The sequence below is a fragment of the Centrocercus urophasianus genome, unplaced genomic scaffold (assembly GCF_019232065.1).
Source record: "Centrocercus urophasianus isolate 14NV4802_14NV808 unplaced genomic scaffold, USGS_Curo_1.0 seq_9, whole genome shotgun sequence".
Classification (NCBI taxonomy): Eukaryota; Metazoa; Chordata; class Aves; order Galliformes; family Phasianidae; genus Centrocercus; species Centrocercus urophasianus.
The window spans coordinates 22,556,348-22,577,425 of NW_024885532.1; the positions used below are offsets into that span (position 1 = coordinate 22,556,348).

The following is a 21,078-nucleotide window of genomic DNA, read 5'->3' on the forward strand; positions in this document are numbered from 1 at the left end:
ATGAGCTGGAACGTAGCTAACCTTGAAAATCACTGTGAAGCAGAAGTGTGTTAAACTTGGCTGGTAATGAGAGGACTCCTGAAACCAAATCAGGAATTTTATGATTTAAATAAATATCATTGTCTGCAATCATAATCTAAAAGGAAGCCGGAAAGAAGCATAAATATACTACTTGCATACTCAGCTTTTTTTCTTTTTTTTTTTTAAACTGGGTCAACTGTTGCTCATACTAAATCTGTTTATCCAGCAGAAAACTATTTCTGAGACCTTTCAGAATGCTTAATGTGGGGTGCTTCACTAATTTCCTGCTCCTCCTTTTCCTCAGACAAGAAAAACTTTGCCTTGCCTTCTGTGACAAAACTGCTGAAAATCATTCTTTAGTGGAAGCACTCCAAGGTTAATGGAATAGCTCTTTCAGTTTCTTTTTATAATATCACTGATTTATTTCTTGAAACACTAATGATAATTAGAAAAACTGTTGAATCAATCACTGAGAGAACATATCTCCCTTTTTGGCCACTTGTGCTGTGTTACGATTCTTGTATTTGCCCAGTTCATATGAGCAGACCATCCATAGTTCAGCACATTAAACTGGAGATGACTATTTCTTTTGTTTTGTCTTCTTGTCAGATTTTTCTGATCTTTGGAAACATCTTCAGTCATCTCTCAGGAACAAAGGCAAAGCAGAAAATGGCTGAGCAGCCAAAACTACTGCGTAGACCTCTGCCTCCCAGGCTGCCATCTAAACTGCCTACATCAAGGGAGAAGGTTGGTAAAGGTAAATTATATAAAAACAGTTCTTGTAGTGCATAGTTTCAAATTCCATATGTTCTCTGAAGTTAACACACAAGAAGATGAATCTTGTTGGTTAATCTGTAAATTCACAACAGAGTGCAGGGAAATATCCATGCTGGCTTCAGTCAGGCAGTTCTAATGCTGAAGCTTCTTGACAGTGCAGTATGGAAGATCGTGAACAATGCTGATGTTCAGTGCAAGCATACTAATGCATGTTGATGCTAGCCCACTCTCTTACTGAGTGCAAAATGTGCTGGAGGTGTCTATTTGTAATTGCTGTGGCTTTTCAGTAAGTGATTAGTCTACATAATCATAGAATCATAGGATGATTGGGGTTGGAAGAGACCTTTAAGATCATCCAGTTCCAACCCCCTCTATAAGCAAGGACACTTCCCTCTAGACCAGTTTGCTCAAAGCCCCATCCAGCCTGGCCTTACCAGCATGTGCTGTAAGCTGCTAGGGCAGAGCAGTGTGAATAGGTCTGCGTGATTATCTGAACCACTGCATCTCTCTGGGAGGCTGTTCATGTAAAATAATGGAAGGGTGGTTGAGACAGGTGTGGGAACCTGCCACTTTTCTGACTTGAATGCTACCCCACTAGCTTGTCTAAGAAAATAAGATATAACATGAGAAACCCCTGGTTTTGGGAAAAGATGTATTGAAACAGATGAGAGTCAAACCATAGGGGTAGTGATATACAACTTTGATTCAGAGAAAATAAGAAAAAATGTTTGGAGGGGGTGGTCATATTCTTAGAATGTCCATGTGTGTGAAAAGACATGTACTGGCTTATATTATTTTAAAGGCATCAGGAAATCCTATTTAAGAACAGAGACTTGCAGTGCAGTATGGTTCAGAAATAAGCAGATATTTTATGTGCCAGTATATGTGAATGAAAAGCTCTTTTCAGTTTATATAAAGTAGCCATTGATTAAATATTTAAGCGCTAACCTTTAAAAATAAAAACAAAAAAGCAATAAAATGATCTATAATAAAATATTTTTAACACAAGTGATATAAGAAACTGGAAACTATTCACTGATCCTGAAGCCAGAACTATAAAAGAGATTCTTGATGTTTGAACAGATTTGCTGACTTCAGCAAAACTGTGAGACTTCAGGATCTGCTGTAGAAATATGGCATATTGAATTGTTCAACTTTTTTTTTTTTTTCCCACCGATTAACACATGAAAATTAAGGTAATATGAAATAATAAAGGTAGTATCAAAGAACTGTGCTGTCCCTACAAACTGATCTAAAGTGATAGATCATTTACTGCTTTTTATTTCCCTCTGGATTCTGTAATTCCGTTAGAGCATCTAAATAGCTAAAACTATTCAGTCTTCATGTAATCATGAGAGACTAGAAGGAAAAAATATTTTGTGTTATGTTTGAAATAAATTATAAGCAACTTTATTTGTTACAGCTCATTTGTTTTTTGGTTGTTTTTTTGTTTGTTTTTAGAACACTGTCATGCTATATTTGTAATTATTAACAGGTAACATTAACTTTAAAGGAAAAACGATGATATATTGTGTAATTTCTTTATAAAAGTGCTAAAAATATTAAGGAGAATTCAGTTAAACAAACAAACAAAAAAAAAGTAATTATTAGGCCCTTCTGAAGCTAGCAAAATCTATTCAATACATTTCCAGCCTGGCACTGTTGAAACAGATGTAAATATTTCTGGCTCAATACCAGAGCTATGCTCCCATGATTTAAAACATTTTAAAAGTGATAGATAAACCTTTTATCCTCAGAGTTTTATTGTGATGGCTCTTCTTGTAGTAGAGCATATGATTAGTGATGGTTGCTATTTATGGATTATGTATTTTTGCAGTACACCTGACAAGAATCCAAGATCCGCACAATAAAGTTTGTTCAAGGATCATTTCTCCAAATGTAACCGTTGCACCTGACAGATATTTAAACAGCAGCATGACCATTGATCAAAAAGCAACTCTTCAGCAATGGTGTTTCAATCATTTTTGGGGACAGAATTGTTTTGTGCTTCATGAAGTGTGAGACTCAGACCTGGGGCCTGGAGCTCTGAGCTAGGAAAAAAAAGATGAGCCTTTTAGTGGTACGTCGTAAGTGTCTTCCTCAGCAGGGAACTGTAGAAAGTGAGGATGTAATACAATAAAGCAGTTGACTGAAAATGCAGAAGAAATTTCAAGATGTGGTGGTGGACTGTACCTGGTACAGAGCTTGAAGTTGTCAGCCACAGTACTGGAGGGCAAGAAATCGAGGGAGATAACCCAATGGTCCCAGCTTACTTTGGGAGCTGAGCTGCAACAGAGAGCTAGAGAGAGAGGCTTCTCCTTCAGCAGGTCCCAGAAAATGAGTTTCCCTAGCAAAGGGAGCAAAGCAGCAAGCTTGTGGAACTACACAGGCTGAATGAAGAGTAATTTTGTAAGAATTTCTTTGTTGATAGAAGTGTTCAGGGCTAATTACTTCTGGATGCAGTACTGTTTGGAAGCTGGGGTCTAGCTAAGGAGCCAATAGACCTTCAGAATGAGCCCTGGTAGCAAAGTGGCTATTATGTGAGGAGTATGAAATGAATCTCCACCTCAGTGGTGTGGGACACTAGGGCTCAGCACCATCACACCGCACATGTTACTCATTAAACTGAGATGAATAAGCTGAGTCAATAGAATTTCTAAGCTTCATTCTCAATGTCTTTCTTTTCTCTTGTTTTCAGCAGGCAGGGGTTTTGGACAATACCGAGCAGGAGTGACAAAGAGTACGAATGATAAAAATGGAAAAGCTGTGTTTGCCAGTTATGCCAGTACTCAAGGGCAAGTCAAGCAGACAGATGTTTCCTTCAGCCATGGTCACGTTTCCCAGAATCTGGTGAAAGCCCAGCCCGAAGATGCATTCCTGTCTGTACATCAGATTTGCCAAAATCAAGCACAAATCCAACTCAAAGATCTCCTTCAGTCTCAATACCTGTCCAGCAGTATCCAACCCCAGTCTGACCACATTTCCTCTTGTTCAGTACATTTCCAACACCAACATGTACGTCAGCTTAATCAAGACAGTAAATATAGGCAAACACAGATCCAGTCCAAAAGGACAGGTTTTCATGACCAAAGGAGAGGTTTAATTCTGTCTGAAACAAGTTTCCCCGCAGAAGATGTGAAGCAGAAGGGTGATCTAGTTTTTAAGAATAACAAGTCTGCACATTGGTCTTTACGAGGCAATACTGCAAGCCTGGTTGGTCAATATGAAGTTATTCCTATCTGCTCAAGCAGACCAATGCCAAACCAAAGCAAAGAAAAAAATGTGTTTTCTGCCCAAATTCCTAGGAGAGATTTTATTCTTACTAAAAGTCCCAGTGGGTCTGATTACTTCTCATTTTGCAAAAATCATAAATTCTCTCATGTGAAGCATCAAAAATTACAGAGCACTGGCCCTGCCCATTCCACTCCTCCTGTATTTACACTGGAAAGTTTAGCTGCAGGTTCTTCTCACCATCTGCCTTTGAAGACAACCCTCAAAAAGCCGTTTGTTTCCCGCTACAACTATGAAGTCCTCAGTAACCGGTTAATGACTGAAAGCAGGAGCTTGCAGACTGAAGTTAACACAGTGATTTTGTCTGACATCGCTCTACCTGCAGATAAAACAAGAAAGCCTGAGCAGCAGAAGTTCCTAGGTAATTAATATTAAACATTGTAGTATCTTTTTGCAATCTCTTGCAGGGAGAAAGAAAAAAAAACACCAAAACCCCCCAAAAAACACTTTGTTTTTGTTTGTGTGGGTCTTTGAATTTGCCCTCATTACTTGAGAAATAACTAGTGCAGAATTATAACTTGTGATAATTAAATGAAATGTTGTGTCTTCAGATAGCAGAACACGGTGATTTAAATGTATGCAACTTTATTATAAAGATGGTGTATGGGAATTGTGAAAAGTCCTGTCATTTAGGTCTTTGAAGATGGTGGGTCCATTCATCACCGTGGATTTAGGAAGGCAGTTCTGACCCTTATATGGGTCTTTGGCCTTGTCTTCCTGTATCTTATTGAATGCAAAATGAGGAACAGACTTAGAATCATAGTATCACAGAATCATTAAGGTTGGAAAAGACCTCTAAGATCATCTAGTCCAGCTGTCAGCCTATCACCACCACACCCACTAACCATGTCCCTCAGTACCATGTGTCCATGTTTCTTGAACACCTCCAGGAACAGTGACTCTACCACCTCCCTGGGCAGCCTGTGCCAGTGCTTGATGTCTCCTTTGTAAAAGAAGCATTTCCTGATATCTATCCTGACATCCTGATATCCAAGTTGCACCTCTCCTGATGCAACTTAAGGCCATTCCCGCTAGTCCTATCACTACTATGTGGGAGAAGAGGCCAACCCCCACCTCACCACCTCCCCTGAGCCTCCTCTTCTCCGGACTCAACCATCTCAATTCCCTCAGCTTCTCTTCATAAGAGTTGTGCTCCAGACCCTTCACAGTTTCAGTGCCCTTCTCTGGACATTCTCCAGCTTAAAACAAAGATGTATTTGTTTTTGCAGGATTTTCTTCAGGACTGACCAGTGACCTACTGTGTCCTGTTTTAGTGATATTGCACAAATGGTTGAGCTGATATAAGCCAAAAGAAGGGAAGAAGTGGAAGGAAGAAGCAACGGGGAATTCCGTAATCTGATGTTGCTTCCAGTTACATAGTAGCTTGGAACAAACTGCCAATAAGCTGGAGGAAGAGCAGTGAATTCCCTAGAGGATCCTTTTTGCTTTCTCAGTGCTTCTGCAAATAAGTTTCCTTCCACAGCTATAGCAGAGAAAAGCCTTCCATGGGTTCCAGCCTGGGATATGTTAAGGTGAAGCTGGGTTTAACAACTGGGTTTAGAGGTGCTCCCAGAAGCTGATATTTTGTAATTACTTTGCATGAATTCAGCCTTTTTTTCTCTCAGAAAGCCAAGTCTCAACTGTATTCCTTGGTGTCAGTTTTCTGCTACTGACAAGTGAGTAACTGTGACTCAAGGGGAGAAGTGTTTGCCTCATCCTCCCGCTGTGGCAGTCTAGAAGCAGGTATAGAGTTATTTCTGTATTATCGCTATAAATCATTAGCACAGTGGAAATGGTGTGTCAGTGTATGGTAATATGAAAGATGGAAATGCACAGTCTCAAATAGTGGTCACACTTAGGGACTGTGTGCTTTGGCACAGGGGATGCGATTCTGGTTACTGATGTGTGGCTCTGTTGCACAGGCACAACTTCAAGAGGGAAGCCATTGCACTGGCAGGAACTCTGTTCCCTGTGTTCAGAGTGTGAGAAATGTGATGCATTTTGTAAGAGAAAGGTGGCACTCAGATTATTCTGATGAAATGCAGGGACAGACAACTGGCTATAAAGTTTGTGTTCCTAGTTGTATTCCATGTGCCCAGACATGTGAAAGGCTAGAAGCAGCACCATATGGTTGCCATGGGCTTTTCTGCAGGCTGTAGTTGGACCGCGCTGCTTATCCAAACTCTGCATGGGTGGAAATATAGGTGCTGTGCCACTTGGGACTAGAAAAGTAGTTTTGAGGAGGTGAACAACATGTGGACATTTCATCCTACTGGAAAGGTGCTTTGTTGGAGCAGTACTCTGATGTGGTTCTTTTCAGCAGCACTGTAAAGAAAGAAAGTATAATAAATCCAGAGCTTTTCCTGAGGCCTTGTCTCTGCCTTTCTAGTCCCTGTCAAGGTCATCCAACCAGGGAATAACTGGTACTGTACTGTCCCCTTCTCCCTCTCTTTCTCAGGCAGATGCATCCCTTCTTCCTAACTTTGAGTGTTATCTCAAAAGCATTTTTAAAGAGATCTGTGAAGCTGGCAAACCACTGCTACCTTAAGTGGTAAGTGATTGCATGCTGAAACTGAAACCTCGGGGAGGCAGTTCGTACCACCCAATGTGAAATCCCTCAAGTTGATCATTTAATCATAATCATAATGCATGCTCCTTCCTTAACCCATGGAGAGAGGGACAGAAGCTTCCAGAAGGCAAGTACTAACCCAAGATAAACATCTAAGATGAATGGAATGAACGAAACACAAAATAGATTACCTCCTTTTTGACCACTTATAATAAAATACAGCTTTGCAGTGACATTTGCTGACTGACACTTCATGTTATACACCCATGGTCAGCTGCAGAACTGCGTGAAAAGGAGCAGACCCATGGCAACACTATTTTAAGCACAGAAACTGAAAGCTGTTCACTATAGCCAGCAATGAGGCTCTATTCTGGTTGCTGTACCACAGCTACAGATATGGTGACTGTGGCTTAGAGAAAGGCGTTACTTGAGATTAATTGAGAGAACCAGTAAATTGAGTGTGTGCAGCTGCTAAGCTATATATTTGTTCACCTCCTGGTACTGCTTGGGCAAATTACCATCTGATGTCAGATTTTAGTGCTGAGAATGCTTTTCTGTGAAACTATTTTGTAACAGTGTCAGCACAAACCTTTTTGTTATCAACTTTTTTATGATCAATCTTAGGCTCAGATTTTCTAGGACATAATTACTTCTCAAGCACTCTGGGTCCAGCTGGTTGGAAAATGTTTTGCACAAAAGGACCAGTAGACCTGGTGGTTGACAAGTTGAATGTGATCCAGCATCGTGTCCATGTGGCAAAGAAAGCCGCTCACATACTGGCAATATTTTGAAAAGCATAGCCAGCAGTTCAAGGGAAGTGATTATAACTTCATATTCAACACTTGTAAAACCACACCTGGGACTCCCCACTATAGGTCAGATATTGACACACTCCAGCAGAGGCTGACAAAAATGGTCAGGAAGCTGAAGCAGTCGACATACGAGAGACTGAAAGCTGAATTTGTACAGTGTGAAGAGGAGATGCTTAAAGGGAGATCCTACTTCTGTCTTCAGCTAGTCAAACTCTTCTCAGAAGTTCACAGTGACAGCAGAAGAGGCAAGTGACACTAGCTGGGAAATGGAAAATTGTCATTAGATATAAGGAACCCTATGCTGTGTTGGCCAAACACTGGCACAGGTTGATGGGAGAAGTCATGGATTTACATCCTTGGAGATAATCAGCAGGAAAAGACTCTGAGCAAACAGATCTAGTCCTGCTTTGAACAGGGAGCTGGATCTGATGATCTTGGAGATCCTTTCCAATAAGAATGATTTTATGATCCCGTGTTTTTCTTGTACCGACTGAAGCTTTAATATTTATCTCTTACATATCTAAGGTCTTTCTTACTGCATTTAAATAATATATAGGGCTTTTGTGCAATCAGATTCTGAGCCATATGTATTAAAGAATCTATTTTTTGTGTATGCAACATGTCTGCTATTACTTTGCACCTCCCTTTAGAAATGGCCTCGCAGGAGAAAAGAAGAAAATCTGATATACCAGAAAAAGTTTTGCAAGAACAAAAGAAAGAAAAAGCATATATTATACATTATGTAAAGTTAACTGAACCCGATAGAGAAGAAGGACCCTTTTCAGGTACGAATTAGGCTTTTGTGTAATAGTGTAAATTTTGTGTAATAGTCATAAAATCACAGAATCACAGAATCACAGAATTGTAGGGGTTGGAAGGGACCTCCAGAGATCATCGAGTCCAACCCCCCTGCCAAAGCAGGTTCCCTACAGTAGGTATGGCACTGTGATAGATCATTCTCAGAAATATGTCACAGCATCAGCCTGTGGGGGCTACAGCCACTACATATTGTTGAAGTAGCAAAACAGTGGAATTGTAGCGTAAGAAAACAATCTACAATATTGACCTGGCTTTGAAGTGACAGTGAGGTTGAAGGCACGAGGCCTAAAGCACTCAGGAGAAAGGTGCTACTTCTGAACCCTTTTGGGTTCAAAAACAATCCAACACAATGACAACCCTGTAGTCTCTATCTCAGCAAATAGTAACTATGAAGGAAGACAAAATTACTGCAGGCCATAATCCAATTCTGCTTTTTGTTTATTTGTTTGTTTTTTGTACATGAAGACCTATTCTCCCCCTATCAAAGGAAAAAGAAAGGAAGAGATTGTAAACAACCTGCAATCTTTATATTTCTTTGCAGACGTTCATGAGTCAATATTACAATGTGAGAGTCTTGTCTGTGTTTGGCAACAGAGGATATAAATTATTAGATTCACGAAGTCTGCAGAACACCTCTCATTCAGTCTTTGTTATCTAGTGTTTACATTCCCCTAAGAAATTCTGTAGTGCTTGACACACTTTTTCATATCATAGATGCTAATAATGCCCCTGACAGCGGTAGTGTGGAGGGTGACTGGGAAACCAGATTCCATTTTATGGCAAGCAAGAAAGATGAAGAGGAAAAACTGATGTTCAGATCCCAAGTAAAAGTATGGCATTGCATCTTGAACAGGAAGACTGCTCTCAGCCTTCAGGTACAGCCGTTAGAGATGCAGTGCACATGTTGCTGTATTTAATCGTCAGTTTTCATTCCAAGCATCCAAGCATTGGAAGTTTTCATTCCAACATCCATGCACGTAACAGTCGGTTTTCCTTCCAGGCTTTGCAACATCATTCACAGAAAAAAAAAAAAAAAAACTTAAAATTGGCCCTGGACAACAGCATGAAAAAAGAAGTGACTAGAATGATTAAAATGGTTTTGATAAAATTAGAGCAGCTGTAGGCATAGCTCTTTTACATGCTTTTCTTCTATAGTACCCTTGCCTAAATTCTTCACTGTTTATTTGTTCTTTCTTGTACTTTCACCCTGTCCTTTTACTGTCTTATTTTCTTTCTGATGCATTCCACATGATTTTTATGGCATTTGGTCTGCATTATACTTTCTGCCTAAGTGTTTGCCATTCAACCCAAATTAGGCCAGCACCACGAAAAGGAATCATCAGACGTAGAAAATGAGAGAAAATTTCTCCTGCTTTTGGCAAGAAATCAGCAGAGATTTCATATTTCAGGGTTTCTGTGAGTATGCCTGTTGATACAAGCATTGTCCATTAATGGATGTGAACCAGCCATTCTGGTCAGATAAAGCTTCAACCAAATTCATACTTGGGATTCTCTGCCAGAATTCATGTTTCTGACCATAAATTAACACGATGAAATAATTTTCTAAGCCACTTTTATATAGTTTGCAGGCTTCAACCCACTGTCTGCAGCAGGCGTTCATTGGAGTAGGAGTTGGTATCTGGATAAGCAAAATCCTTCTTGGAGGTAGATAGTGTTTCATGTACAGACTATAATTCTCAGAGTAAATACATCTAGTCAAAAGGTAGATGGGGAAAAACTGATCAGGGATTTGGGGAACAATTCTAACTTAATACTTCCTGCTTTAAAAGCACACCAGTCTTAAGCAAATACTGTGGGTAAATTAACTGTAAGTATTTCATTCCTTTTACTGTGATCTTGAAAGAACTGGTACTATTGTTTTACATTCTATCATCTAGAAAACCTATTGAAATGTCAGTATTCCCAGTGAATTTGATCAGTATCTGAAACTGCGATGCTGTGATGAGGCTGTTTGGAAGAAATGATAACAAGTGCCCCGTGTTGTTTGCCAGTATGGTAAAAATGTTGTCTGATGCCTATTCATTTTGAAGTTCTGCTGCCATACACATGAGAAGTGTCATTATCAAATCGAGCAGATTGTGTTATTTATTATCCATTTCTGCAAATTTCACCAATATTTAAACTGGCAGTAACAGAGATGGAAATACCAGAACTATCGTCATGAGCTAACGCTGCTGTGAGTTCTCTTTTTTAGTGCTATAAAAAGCAGTTATTGATTTTTCACCTTCTTGCCAGCAATGCCCTTAAGTGGTTATAGAAAAAGATATTTATAGAACTTTTTTCTCTTTGCTGAGAAGTGTGCAATAATTTAACTCTTCTGATATATAAATCACCTCCAAAGCATCCAAATCAATGGAGCTACTCCACACTTTACCAGCTAAGAGCTGACATCCTTGAGTGATCCCTACTTCTTTTATTCAACTTATGCACATTTTTCCTAGTTACTGAGAGAATTATTTGCTGACATTGCTGTCATTTCACAGATATTTTGAGGCGTCTCACTGGGCCTCGCCACGCACTAAAAAGGCTCTTTGTACACGGTCATCACTGGTGAAATCTGCCTTGCTGTGCTGCATCTGTACTTTTTCAGGAGTAGCTGCATAAATTCTATTCTACATTACTTAAGAGTGCTCATCTGCCACTGCAATGACCCTGCCTTAGGGAGGCCTATTCTCCCAATGCATGTTGCAGAGAAGTCCAGGCTTGCCTTGAGTGAGCTGACATTTTCACACCAAAAGATGTGGCTGCAAGCAGGAGACAGGATGGATCTGCAGGTTAGCCAAGTAACACTGCACTCTTATGGCCGTGCTACTTCCTTTTCTGGAGCAAGCTGGTCTACCTGAGAATAGACACTGTATAACTTCATGCAGCTTTGCTGAGTCCTCCAGTAATGGGAATGTGAAAATTTGTCACACTGTTCTTTTTTATCTATGAGAGAACAGAGAGATGTGATGTTTTACCAAGGTTGGGGTTGTGTTCCTTAAAATTGTTCCTGTGTCTAGAAATTCCAGAAGTCTGGGTGAAGTCAGTAAAGATATCTGCATAAAGGAATTGCATGGTCACTACCTTGAGTCATGCTAAACTCAGTTCAGAGTAAGCTCTCTTGGCTGCCATTGAAAATCAATCCAAAACCCTCCAGTGCAATTAATATATAACAGTTGTCAACACTATCAGCTTTCTTTCACATACCTTTATCTCTGTTTTACAAAGCAAAGTCTTATTTGTCTAAGGCACCTTTCCTTTGAAGTACTAAAACAGAAGTGTTGATTCATTAAAAGATTAGTTAGCAATTTTATTTTCCTGAGTCACCAAGAAGTTGCAATTTGCTGAATATAAAGCAATCCTAAATGTTATCAATACTGCTTTCTTTTGTGAACAGGAAATATTTTTCAGTGTCTGAGAAAGGTGTTAGATATGAAAGTATGTTTTCATACAGCTCTACAGCAAGTATTGCTTTTTGTGATTGAAGATGTAATTAGAAGCTCCAGCAAAAGCCATCCTTTAACTTAGTGATATCTAACCACAGTTATTTTGTCGTTTGAGAAATGTGCCTGCCTTTTAGGCTTTTATGATCCCATCAGCAGACAGGGACCAAAGCATCCAGCCCACTGTCTTGTCCGTGGAGAAGTTAAAGAAAGAGATCTGTCTAAGTGCAGAATGGGATTAAGGAGCCAAACTCCCTTAGTGCACAGTAGCTGACTCCAGGGCACTCTGGAAAAGACAGAGGAGTCCAGAGATACATCCCTTTTCCAGTCTTGCTGAATGCCAGCCCTCCTGCCTAGGTCCAGCTGGGAATCCCAATGCCATCATCTGCTTTAAGCTGAAACAGGACACATTTCCAGGGTTTGCTGCTGTTTCAGAAGCCACTCATTTAGAAACAGAAATGCTATGAACTGAAAAAGGGAAGGGCTTGCATGTGAAGCAGAACCACTTCAATTCACACAGCTCAGTAAATGTCAAGATATTTCTTCTTGGGCATGTCGCTTAGAAGGCAAAGTGCCTGTTTTTCCTCTGCATGCTCAAAGATGGCTGTTTAAAATCAGAAAGAATTGTTGCAGCTATTTGTTGAAGAACTGAGCTTTGTTTCGTATGAAGAACTGATACTTGAGAACTCTTATCTGTTCATAAATTACCCAATTTGAAATAATTCATCAGCATAACACATTTAAATCCATGAAAAATCCTTCAAAATCCTTCTGGTATTTAAGTCTATCTTGCTCATCCTACATCTCTTGAAGATTTCACAAGCAGTGATGAGAACATTCCACTGGATGTTCATTTTTGCTGGAAATATTTTTCCTCTTTGAATGAAAATTTGCAGATATTTTTTTAACATCTAGAAGAATTTCCAGTTTGGATTTCAAGTTTAAAGAAATATAAAGGGTCTACCTGCAGTCCTGCAGTATTACCATGGGAAATCCTCAAATGAGGTACAGTTGTTCTTGCAAAACAGGTTCAAAGAATCCCAGAAAATTCTGAACTCAAATGCAGCATGTAAATCTCATTTCATAATGGCATTATTTGTGATTTACATTCATATATCTATCTATTCTAACTCTTAGATTGTACTGTATTGTATTATAACCCTTAGATCCAGATTTGATGTGACCACCAGCAATTTAGTAGGTAGTGTATGTTACGTATACTGTGTATCTATCTGCCACGAAAATGATAAGTAATTCTGGCCTACAAGGAACGAGAGGCTAGATTCACATATCTCTTAAGGCATATTTGAAATTGTATGTGACATTAATTAAATATTATCTCAGCATTTATGAAGTTGAGATTGGATATATAACAATAACCACATACATTCCGGAGGGGTCATAATAATGCAGAAGCAGCATTCTCCTAGCAGAGCTTAGAATAAAACTTCCCATGTTAGAACTGAAAGTAAGAGTTCAATAAGGGAGCAATAAAATGAAAAAGTGCTTCATTGCCTGAATCTGAAGCTGTTTGGATTGCATGTTTTGGGAGTTTTGGATCCACTTGAGAGGGTGAGTATATTCCAGAACTAGACTGGATGGGTTGAGCTGATAAATCAGCTATACTTTAGGAAGGTCACAAAGGGAAGTCTAACACAGTTTGAACAACATTAGAAAGTAGGTGGAAAAAAAAGAAAAAGTAAGCCAAAAATCACAGAGCTTCAGGCAGCTACAGAAGTGGGCCACTTATTTCATGGAACAATTAGGAAAGCAGCCAGAATGAGGGCACTGATAAGAGAGGACCTTGGTGCTCTTGGTGATTACAGGTGTAGATACTGTGTGTCAATATCACAGCACTTTCTCTGTGCTTTATTGCACATTCCTTCTCTGATCTATCTACATTGAAAAAGCGTTCACTGTTCTGCAGCTTTTCTTGGTGTGCACAAACAAGTCCCTCCACAACAAAACTTTATTGTAGATGTGAGAGCAGCACCTGCTTTATCTTTCTTTTTCACATTCGTTGAATGCTTTAGGGCTTTTCTTCCTGTATACTGTTGTACGCTCTATAAGGACATCAGTATGGCAGCTTTCAGGAAGTGCCCTCGTGCTATTTCAGACTGCAGTCTGAAAACAAAAACAAACCTTGCAGAATAATAATTATACACAAAAGCAGAAGGGAGTTCCCTAGCCAAAAGCTATGCTGTGTAAGTGCAGTCTGTTCTCAAGCAGGCCAGCCGGGCAGTGCATGTGCCACTCAGTACCACATGACCTGTGGCAAGGGATTGCTTTTGATATTTTGATAAACTGAATAGAAAGTTGCATTCTGGACCTTGTCCACGCTTGAAAAAAGAGAACAGGTTATTTGGACGTGATGGAAATGAGCAGGAATGAGAGTGGAGGACTTTGTGGCAAGAGGCAAGGTGGGCTGGGCTTTGGGTTTGCTGACATTGTCTTCAGGCATATCAGTGATGCTGCTTAAGCTGACTCCATCCAAAGGAGAATCAAATATTGGTGTTTCTAACATTCATGACACATCTGTGAGTCCCAGAGAACTGTTCTTAAGGATGTTACTTATTGCATTTAAGTGAAAACGCTGAGAGATTTCCTTACTCAGCTGTCCCATTTTTTTATATTTCTTTTAGGCCTATTTTTTGTTTCACCTTCCAGACCTGACCCCATTGATGGATATTTTGGTCTGCCTTAACTTGTCATTCAATAATTTACTCTTCTTTCCTATGGAGGTATGCACTGCTTATTTTCCATGATTTCACTAAAAGTGATCTAAATCTGAAATTCTACTGTTTGGATATAAAAATTAACTTTCAACAAGCTGTTGTTTAAATGCAAGTGTCATAGCAGAGCTGCTTAAAACAAATGAAAAAAAATAATAGTTAAATGTTAAAATATGCTTTGGTTACTTGGAGTTCAGTAAGAATTATGGGAACAATCACAGAAGTCTTTGCAGCTGTTCTCCCAGGCTTCTGTCTGCTCCCACAGGTCCTCCTGTCCCTTTTATATTTTCTTGCTCCAGCAGCCTGCAGCAATAGTTCCAAATGTCTCCAGTTTTCCCAACACACTTAAGATATTCAGACAGGATCTAAGGCAGCTTAAAATCTGCATTTACTGTGAGAAAACAAATTAGAGCATGCTTGGTGTGGACCAAAACACTAGGAGTAAGTAGCTACTAAAGTTTAGAAAAGTGAACACATACAGATTGTATTATTTTTCCAGGCACTTGCGATTTGATCCATTTCTGACCATGCAGTCAGATGTTTGCATGTTGGAAGACTGTGGACATTTCACAGAATCACAGAATTGTAGGGGTTGGAAGGGACCTCTGGAGATCATTAAGTCCAACCCCCAGTTTCCCTGCTTCTTGTTTTTCCAAGCACTGCACAGGATGGCATGCACACTGTTACTGTAGCTGAGGCACTGGTAGCCACGTAGTTACATGGTCACCTCCATTCAAGCTGTGTTTGCCTTGACAAAGGCTGTGCTTGGCCAGCTTAACATTGCAGATACAGACTAGGATGGTTCTGGAGGTTCTCCAGTCCAAATTCCCAGTCAGAGTAGTGCTAGTTTAGACTTTCTCACGTCATCCTCAACAGTGCAGGGCCCCTGAGCTATAGGAGGTAAAACAGTATTTTTCAGGCTTTTCCAAAATGTGATCCTCCCTGCCTTTTTTGACTTACCATCTGTATGCAGCCAAGCACACAAGAGCTTAAGTGAGATGAATAACTAAAATAATAATGTTCCTAGTAGTTAACAGTCTCTTTCGAAAACTTTCACAGCTCTTTTTTGTGATTTTGATCCATGATTTGGAAAACACTGCAGTAGCCCTTTCAGAACTGGGAGTCATAGAATCATAGAATCACCAAGGTTGGAAAAACCTCCAAGAACATCTAGTCCAACCTTCCCCCTACCACTACTATTGCCCACTCAACCACATCTCTCAGCACAACATCTAGACGTTTCTTGAACCCTTTCATGGACAGTGACTGCATCAGCTGCCTGGGCAGCCCATTCCAGTGCCTGACCATTCATTCAGAGAAAAAAATTCATCAAGTTGAAGAGTATTCATCAGGTTGTTTCTTTTTAAATGCTGACCAAACAAAATAGATTTTTTCCCCACTTCCCTTCATGTGTCTTTAGCAGAAGCATTTTTGAAGCAGGCATAATAGAAATTGCAAATTTCACCTCAAAAAACGCAAGATCAGAAAAAAAAACAAGGCATATCATCAGAAATGCTGAACAGTCTTAAAAACCAGCAGCACTTGCAACTCTTCTTGCAATTCTCAATTACAGTGTTGTAATCAATACAGTAAGTGATTGGCAATTGTGCCTCATGTGGTATCTGCAGTAATACTATCCATCTATCTGTGTAGTAGTCGTGCTAGCAAATCTCATTATATTCATTTCCCCATTCTTCCAGCATAGTTTGCTGTTAATAGAAATGCAGAAAGCTTGCAACAGAACAGTGACATGCTGTATGATGAACAGATGCTGGTTTTTATCGTTCCCTTCTCAGGTGTTTCGTATTAAATCCTTACAAGTCCTTGTGCTCCGGAGCGACCCCATCAGAAAAATTCCAGATGACATTCACAGATTGAAGTCACTGTAGAAATTTACGATTTCCTTCAATTTGTTATCAGAACTTCCATCTGGGTAAGTTTTTGTTTGTTTGTTTGTTTGTTTTCATTGAGATGTTTGTGGATTTCTGTCTTGAACCACATTATAATCTGTCACTAATTTTCATTTTAGTCATATCACTAAGCCAAACAGAAAGACTTTATCGTGGTGAAGAAAATAGAAGTATTGGAATAGTTAATTGTAATTGCTTGCCTTATTGAATCTTCACTAAGAATATACAGGTACACCAGTTTGCTGCAGCTCATTTTCAGTAAACTGACATTTTAGCTGAAAATATCTGGGAGAAGAATGACCTTGTGGCTTCCATTCTTGGCTCTACTGTCTGTCTTTGTGTTGCAGTAAAAATAGGTGAAATTCAAAACTTAGTACATTAAAATATGACTGTTCTGTTGAGATGCTGTGGTATGGAAGTAAAATCCCACATCTAGAGAATTTTGGAATGCTAAGACCCAGCTTCAACCGCCTTAGCTTTAGGTATTTTAGGTATTTATTTAGGTATTTATTTATTTAGGCATTTAGGCATCCATCTCAACATCCACAGTGAGTGGAGAGAATATCTCTAGAGGTCATTTCAGCTCATGTAAGAGCTGAACCATAGTTTTGGATATACCTAAAAGAGACTAAAACATCGTAGCAGATATGAAAAATAGAGGCCTACACAATGTGAAGCAGTAAGGAATGGTCTGAGGTTCAGGGCAGGACTGGATGAACTCCAAAGGTTCCATTCAGCATTTGTTATTCTGATTTTTGCGTTTCTCTGTTTAGGTTTCTAATTCTTAGTTCTGTTTTCTTTCCTTATAGCTTGTTTTTATTAGAAGATCTCTGGTACCTGGACATTGCCCATAATTATATTAGCTATATTCCTAATGACATCAAGAACCTCAGGTATATAAGCAGCATAAACTGAAATTAGATTTCTACAGCATAATATATGGAGTATATTTGGATGTTAATTATGTAAGTGAACACGTGAGGAAGATTCAGTGTGCCCTCTCTCTCCCTTCTCCTATCCTCTGTGAAAAGCTCATTTAAACTGAAACAGTAAATGACAGCTGTATAGCTGTGTCACTTGATGGTAGCTGTAAGTCAAATATTCACATGCAAAACATGCTTGTTCTCTCATTTGGACTACATGCATACACATGCACTTGATTCTTATGATAAGGAAAGAGAAGATACACTTCCAGGCCAGGTGTGGTTGCTTTCAAGCAGTGCTGTTTCAAGTGTTGATTAAACAAGAATTAAAACCAAGCTCACTCACCCAGTAGAAACAGTAGAAAAGCAAATTATTCATGTGTGTCTTTAATGTTGATGGTATCTGTGCATGTCTAATGTATTCAGATATACCAGACTTGTCTTTCAAGATAACTCAATATTTAAATTATATTTAGAAAAATATTATATGTACAATTCTATCCAGTACATAAAGCGTGCTGCAAAAAAACACGTAGCATTTTGTGCATAAGTGGCTCAGTAGTTAATCTGATGAGAGTTAGGCAATTATATAAATCACTGTCACGTTAGGATATGCTGTGAACAACCTGTGAATTCCTGATGTCCTTAAAATTACAGAAAGCTTGAGTATCTGAACACTGAAGGGAACCAGCTCTCTGCTTTGCCATCCGGGATTTTGAATCTTCCACTAAAATTCCTCAGAATAGAAAATAATTTCTTACACCCTTTGTTACAGAATGAAAAGATTCAGAACCAACCTCAGAAGCTGATTCATCTGGCTGCCCTCTGCTTCTCCACAAATAATCTGAAGGAAGGATACAACATTACAGAAGGTATTAAAAAGATTTTGAATGAGTAAGTAATACAGAATTACGTCTTGTTCCCTTGCTCAACAGAGGAGCACTGTATGCAAAAAATAGTTAGTTGGCCCCAGTCAGAATGCAAGTGTTAGGAGTGTGTAAGTCCATACTTTATCCATTTCTTCACATGAAATTAGTGTTGATCAGTGATATGCTATTACATACTGCAGTAATAGCAATAGCTATAGTTCCATGTAGGTATGCTCAGTTCACATTTTGAGTGTATCTGAGTGAATGTGAAAATACAGTTAAGATTAGTCGGATGCTGCATGCAAATACATTGTTCTATTTAATGTTCCTAGGATTTTACACAGACACTTGTCCTCCAGACAAAACTTGTGTTGCAGCTTCATGTTCTGGCCCTACATTGAGCCGGTCTGTTGGGAAGGGAGATTGACCTGAAGCTTACAGCTGAGATGAAAATGATGTCAGCTCCATTTCTGGGAATTTCAGAATCATTTTCTTCCCTGCCTCTCCACTCCACCCCAACTGCACAGCACATCCTTCTATTTTTGATGTGCCTGTCTCCTCCTTCCCCATGGGAGCCATGCAGACTGTGCATTAAGGCTAGAGTAATTACTTTTTTGGAATAGAGCGGGCCTCTGCTAAAGTGGAACTGAGGAAGTTTAAGCACCTTCTTCAGTGATGAACCACAGTCATTCTGAGGCCAGCTGATTTCTTTAATTTGTGCTTTTGAGTGAGGAAGTTGAACAGCTGGGGGGGGGGGGGGCCCTATATAACCTTAGGAGGATGATGCAAAATTTTTGATCCAATTTCTTACCATTTTAGATTTAGTGTCTGTGACTGCTGCAGCGGACCTTGATATGGCAAAGGACTTCAGCTCATCCAAATGTACAGAAATGTATTTAAATTTGGAAGGCTTCCTTTTTACTTCTATGCCTGCTCACCATCGTGCCATAGAAACTTTGTGTCTCAGCCTGAAGCTTGACTCCAGTACTTCGTGAAAAGGTATCTGGATTGCAGAGCAACTGTGAATGGGATAAAATGGTTCAGAAATATGAGATCTTGTGTTGTGTCATTCAGGTGGACAGCCTGGGACTCTGCTGGTGTGATGGGATCACTTGCTGCAACTCCATCTTTCTTAAAGTGCTTTCAGCTCTGAATGGTCTGCTTCGTATGAATATGTAGCTGTACTGAAATGAAATGTAGACTCAGCTCTATGTAAAGTCAATGAAGTTAGATGCTGACCCTGTGTTTCCTCCAGTGACACCTGACGAGGTATCAGATTCTTCCCCACAACTAGCAATAAGCCATTTTACATCACTGTTCTTGTCAGTGCTTTAAGAATGGATAACTTTATTCCTGAGGTACATATTACATTCCTCAGTTATTTGTCAAATCTGCAATATTTTTGTAAGTCATGGAAGGTCCTGTAAATGTTTTTTTATTTATAAAGCACTTCTTCTACTATAGCAAGAACTCTTAATATTTTTTTAACAAATTTCAGTCCCCAAAGCTGAGATGTCTGATGCTTTTCTAAACATAATGATACTAATATTAAAATAAACAAAACCCTCATCAGAATGACTTAATGAGGAAGACAGCCTACAACAGATCTGGGATCAGAGGCTCCTTTCTCTTCAGATTTCATGCTTTTAGTACAGCATAGTCAATGCTTTGTGTTGTTTCCCACCCTGTGTCAGTGAAAGTGTTAAAATATACAAAGACATTGAAACTTATCTGCCATTTTAGGAAAGAATAAAACCTAATTATCTGATTTTATTATCAGTCAGTACAGCTACTGAACTATCACATGTAACAGATCTTTTGCATCTTTAATTAAATGATCAAAATCCATTATAAAGGCAACTATGATCCAGAGACAATCCAAAGGGAAGAAGAAGGAAAAGTTAAGGCAGAGATGAAAAACTGATGACATTCTTTGTATGCATGCAGTCCCATGGATGGACCACCATCTCTGCTCCAGTGACTAGATGGCAGAATTTGTCCCAGAATAATTGTTGTATAAAATGTATCAGCAGCATCAAGAGCAGGGCCCATTCTCCTATGACAGTGTCATCAGCACTGGGCCACAAAGGCAAGTTCTGCAGATTTCTCTGTCCCGTCAGTCCTGGATGTCTGATGACAGGTAGGTAGCATCAGTACACAAGAAGAAAAGCAGCCCCCTATCCTTCCCCATCACTTCCTCTGCTTTCCACCCCTCATCACATTACTCCTGCTGACTGTCTGGTGCACTCTGCTGATATACGATCACAGGGAGTCGAAGCTGCCTCAGCATAAGGAGTGCTTTTCACCTCCTGGTAGGTGCTCCAGCCTCTGTATATCTGTGCACGAAAATAACTTTGCAACATTTTCCTTACTTACTGTACTAGTTATAGTAAAAAACTCAAACTGCTTTCTCTGTGCTGAGACTTTAATGGAGGCAGTGTGTTTAGCTGGATGTGTGTTCAGTGCGACTACCCAGCTGTGGGCTGCCAGGAATGGGGCTGGTGGCAGGAAAGAAATTGGATCGACGTAAATGCAAAAGCAGAAATGAATAGTTCAGAAAGAGAACTGAAAGGGGGAATTCAGAGGTTTACCAGAACTCGTGGCACTACAGCGAAGAGATCTGAAGGCTGCTATGCAAAAGACAACAACCATTATTCAAAGACAAAAACCAGGGAAATGTCACTTACCTGAAGACTGCCAGTTGCTAAATTCTAAGCCTTCACATGCAGAGTAGGAAATGATTTAGCATCTGCAGTGCCTACCATTGAGCAGGTGAGCTGAGCTACCACCTCATAATATTGAGAGGAACTGAAAGAAACCAGCTACTTTGCAGTGGAGGAAGAAAGAATTTTATCTTCATATAAAGTTGTCTGGAACTGATGTAACCTGGAGAATCTGTGCATGCTAAC

General features: G+C 39.6%; 1 protein-coding gene across 1 annotated transcript; it reads left to right on the forward strand.

The window, feature by feature from the left end:
* Positions 1 to 597: 597 nt before the first annotated feature.
* On the forward strand, positions 598 to 19,221 carry LRRC63 (leucine rich repeat containing 63). Its single transcript, XM_042839356.1, is given in 9 exon segments — positions 598 to 778; positions 3,497 to 4,450; positions 8,121 to 8,255; positions 9,004 to 9,164; positions 14,378 to 14,476; positions 16,264 to 16,400; positions 17,187 to 17,270; positions 17,958 to 18,194; positions 18,989 to 19,221. Coding segments are annotated over 9 exon segments (2,148 nt in total). The 3' UTR covers positions 19,149 to 19,221.
* The last annotated feature ends 1,857 nt before the right edge of the window (positions 19,222 to 21,078 follow it).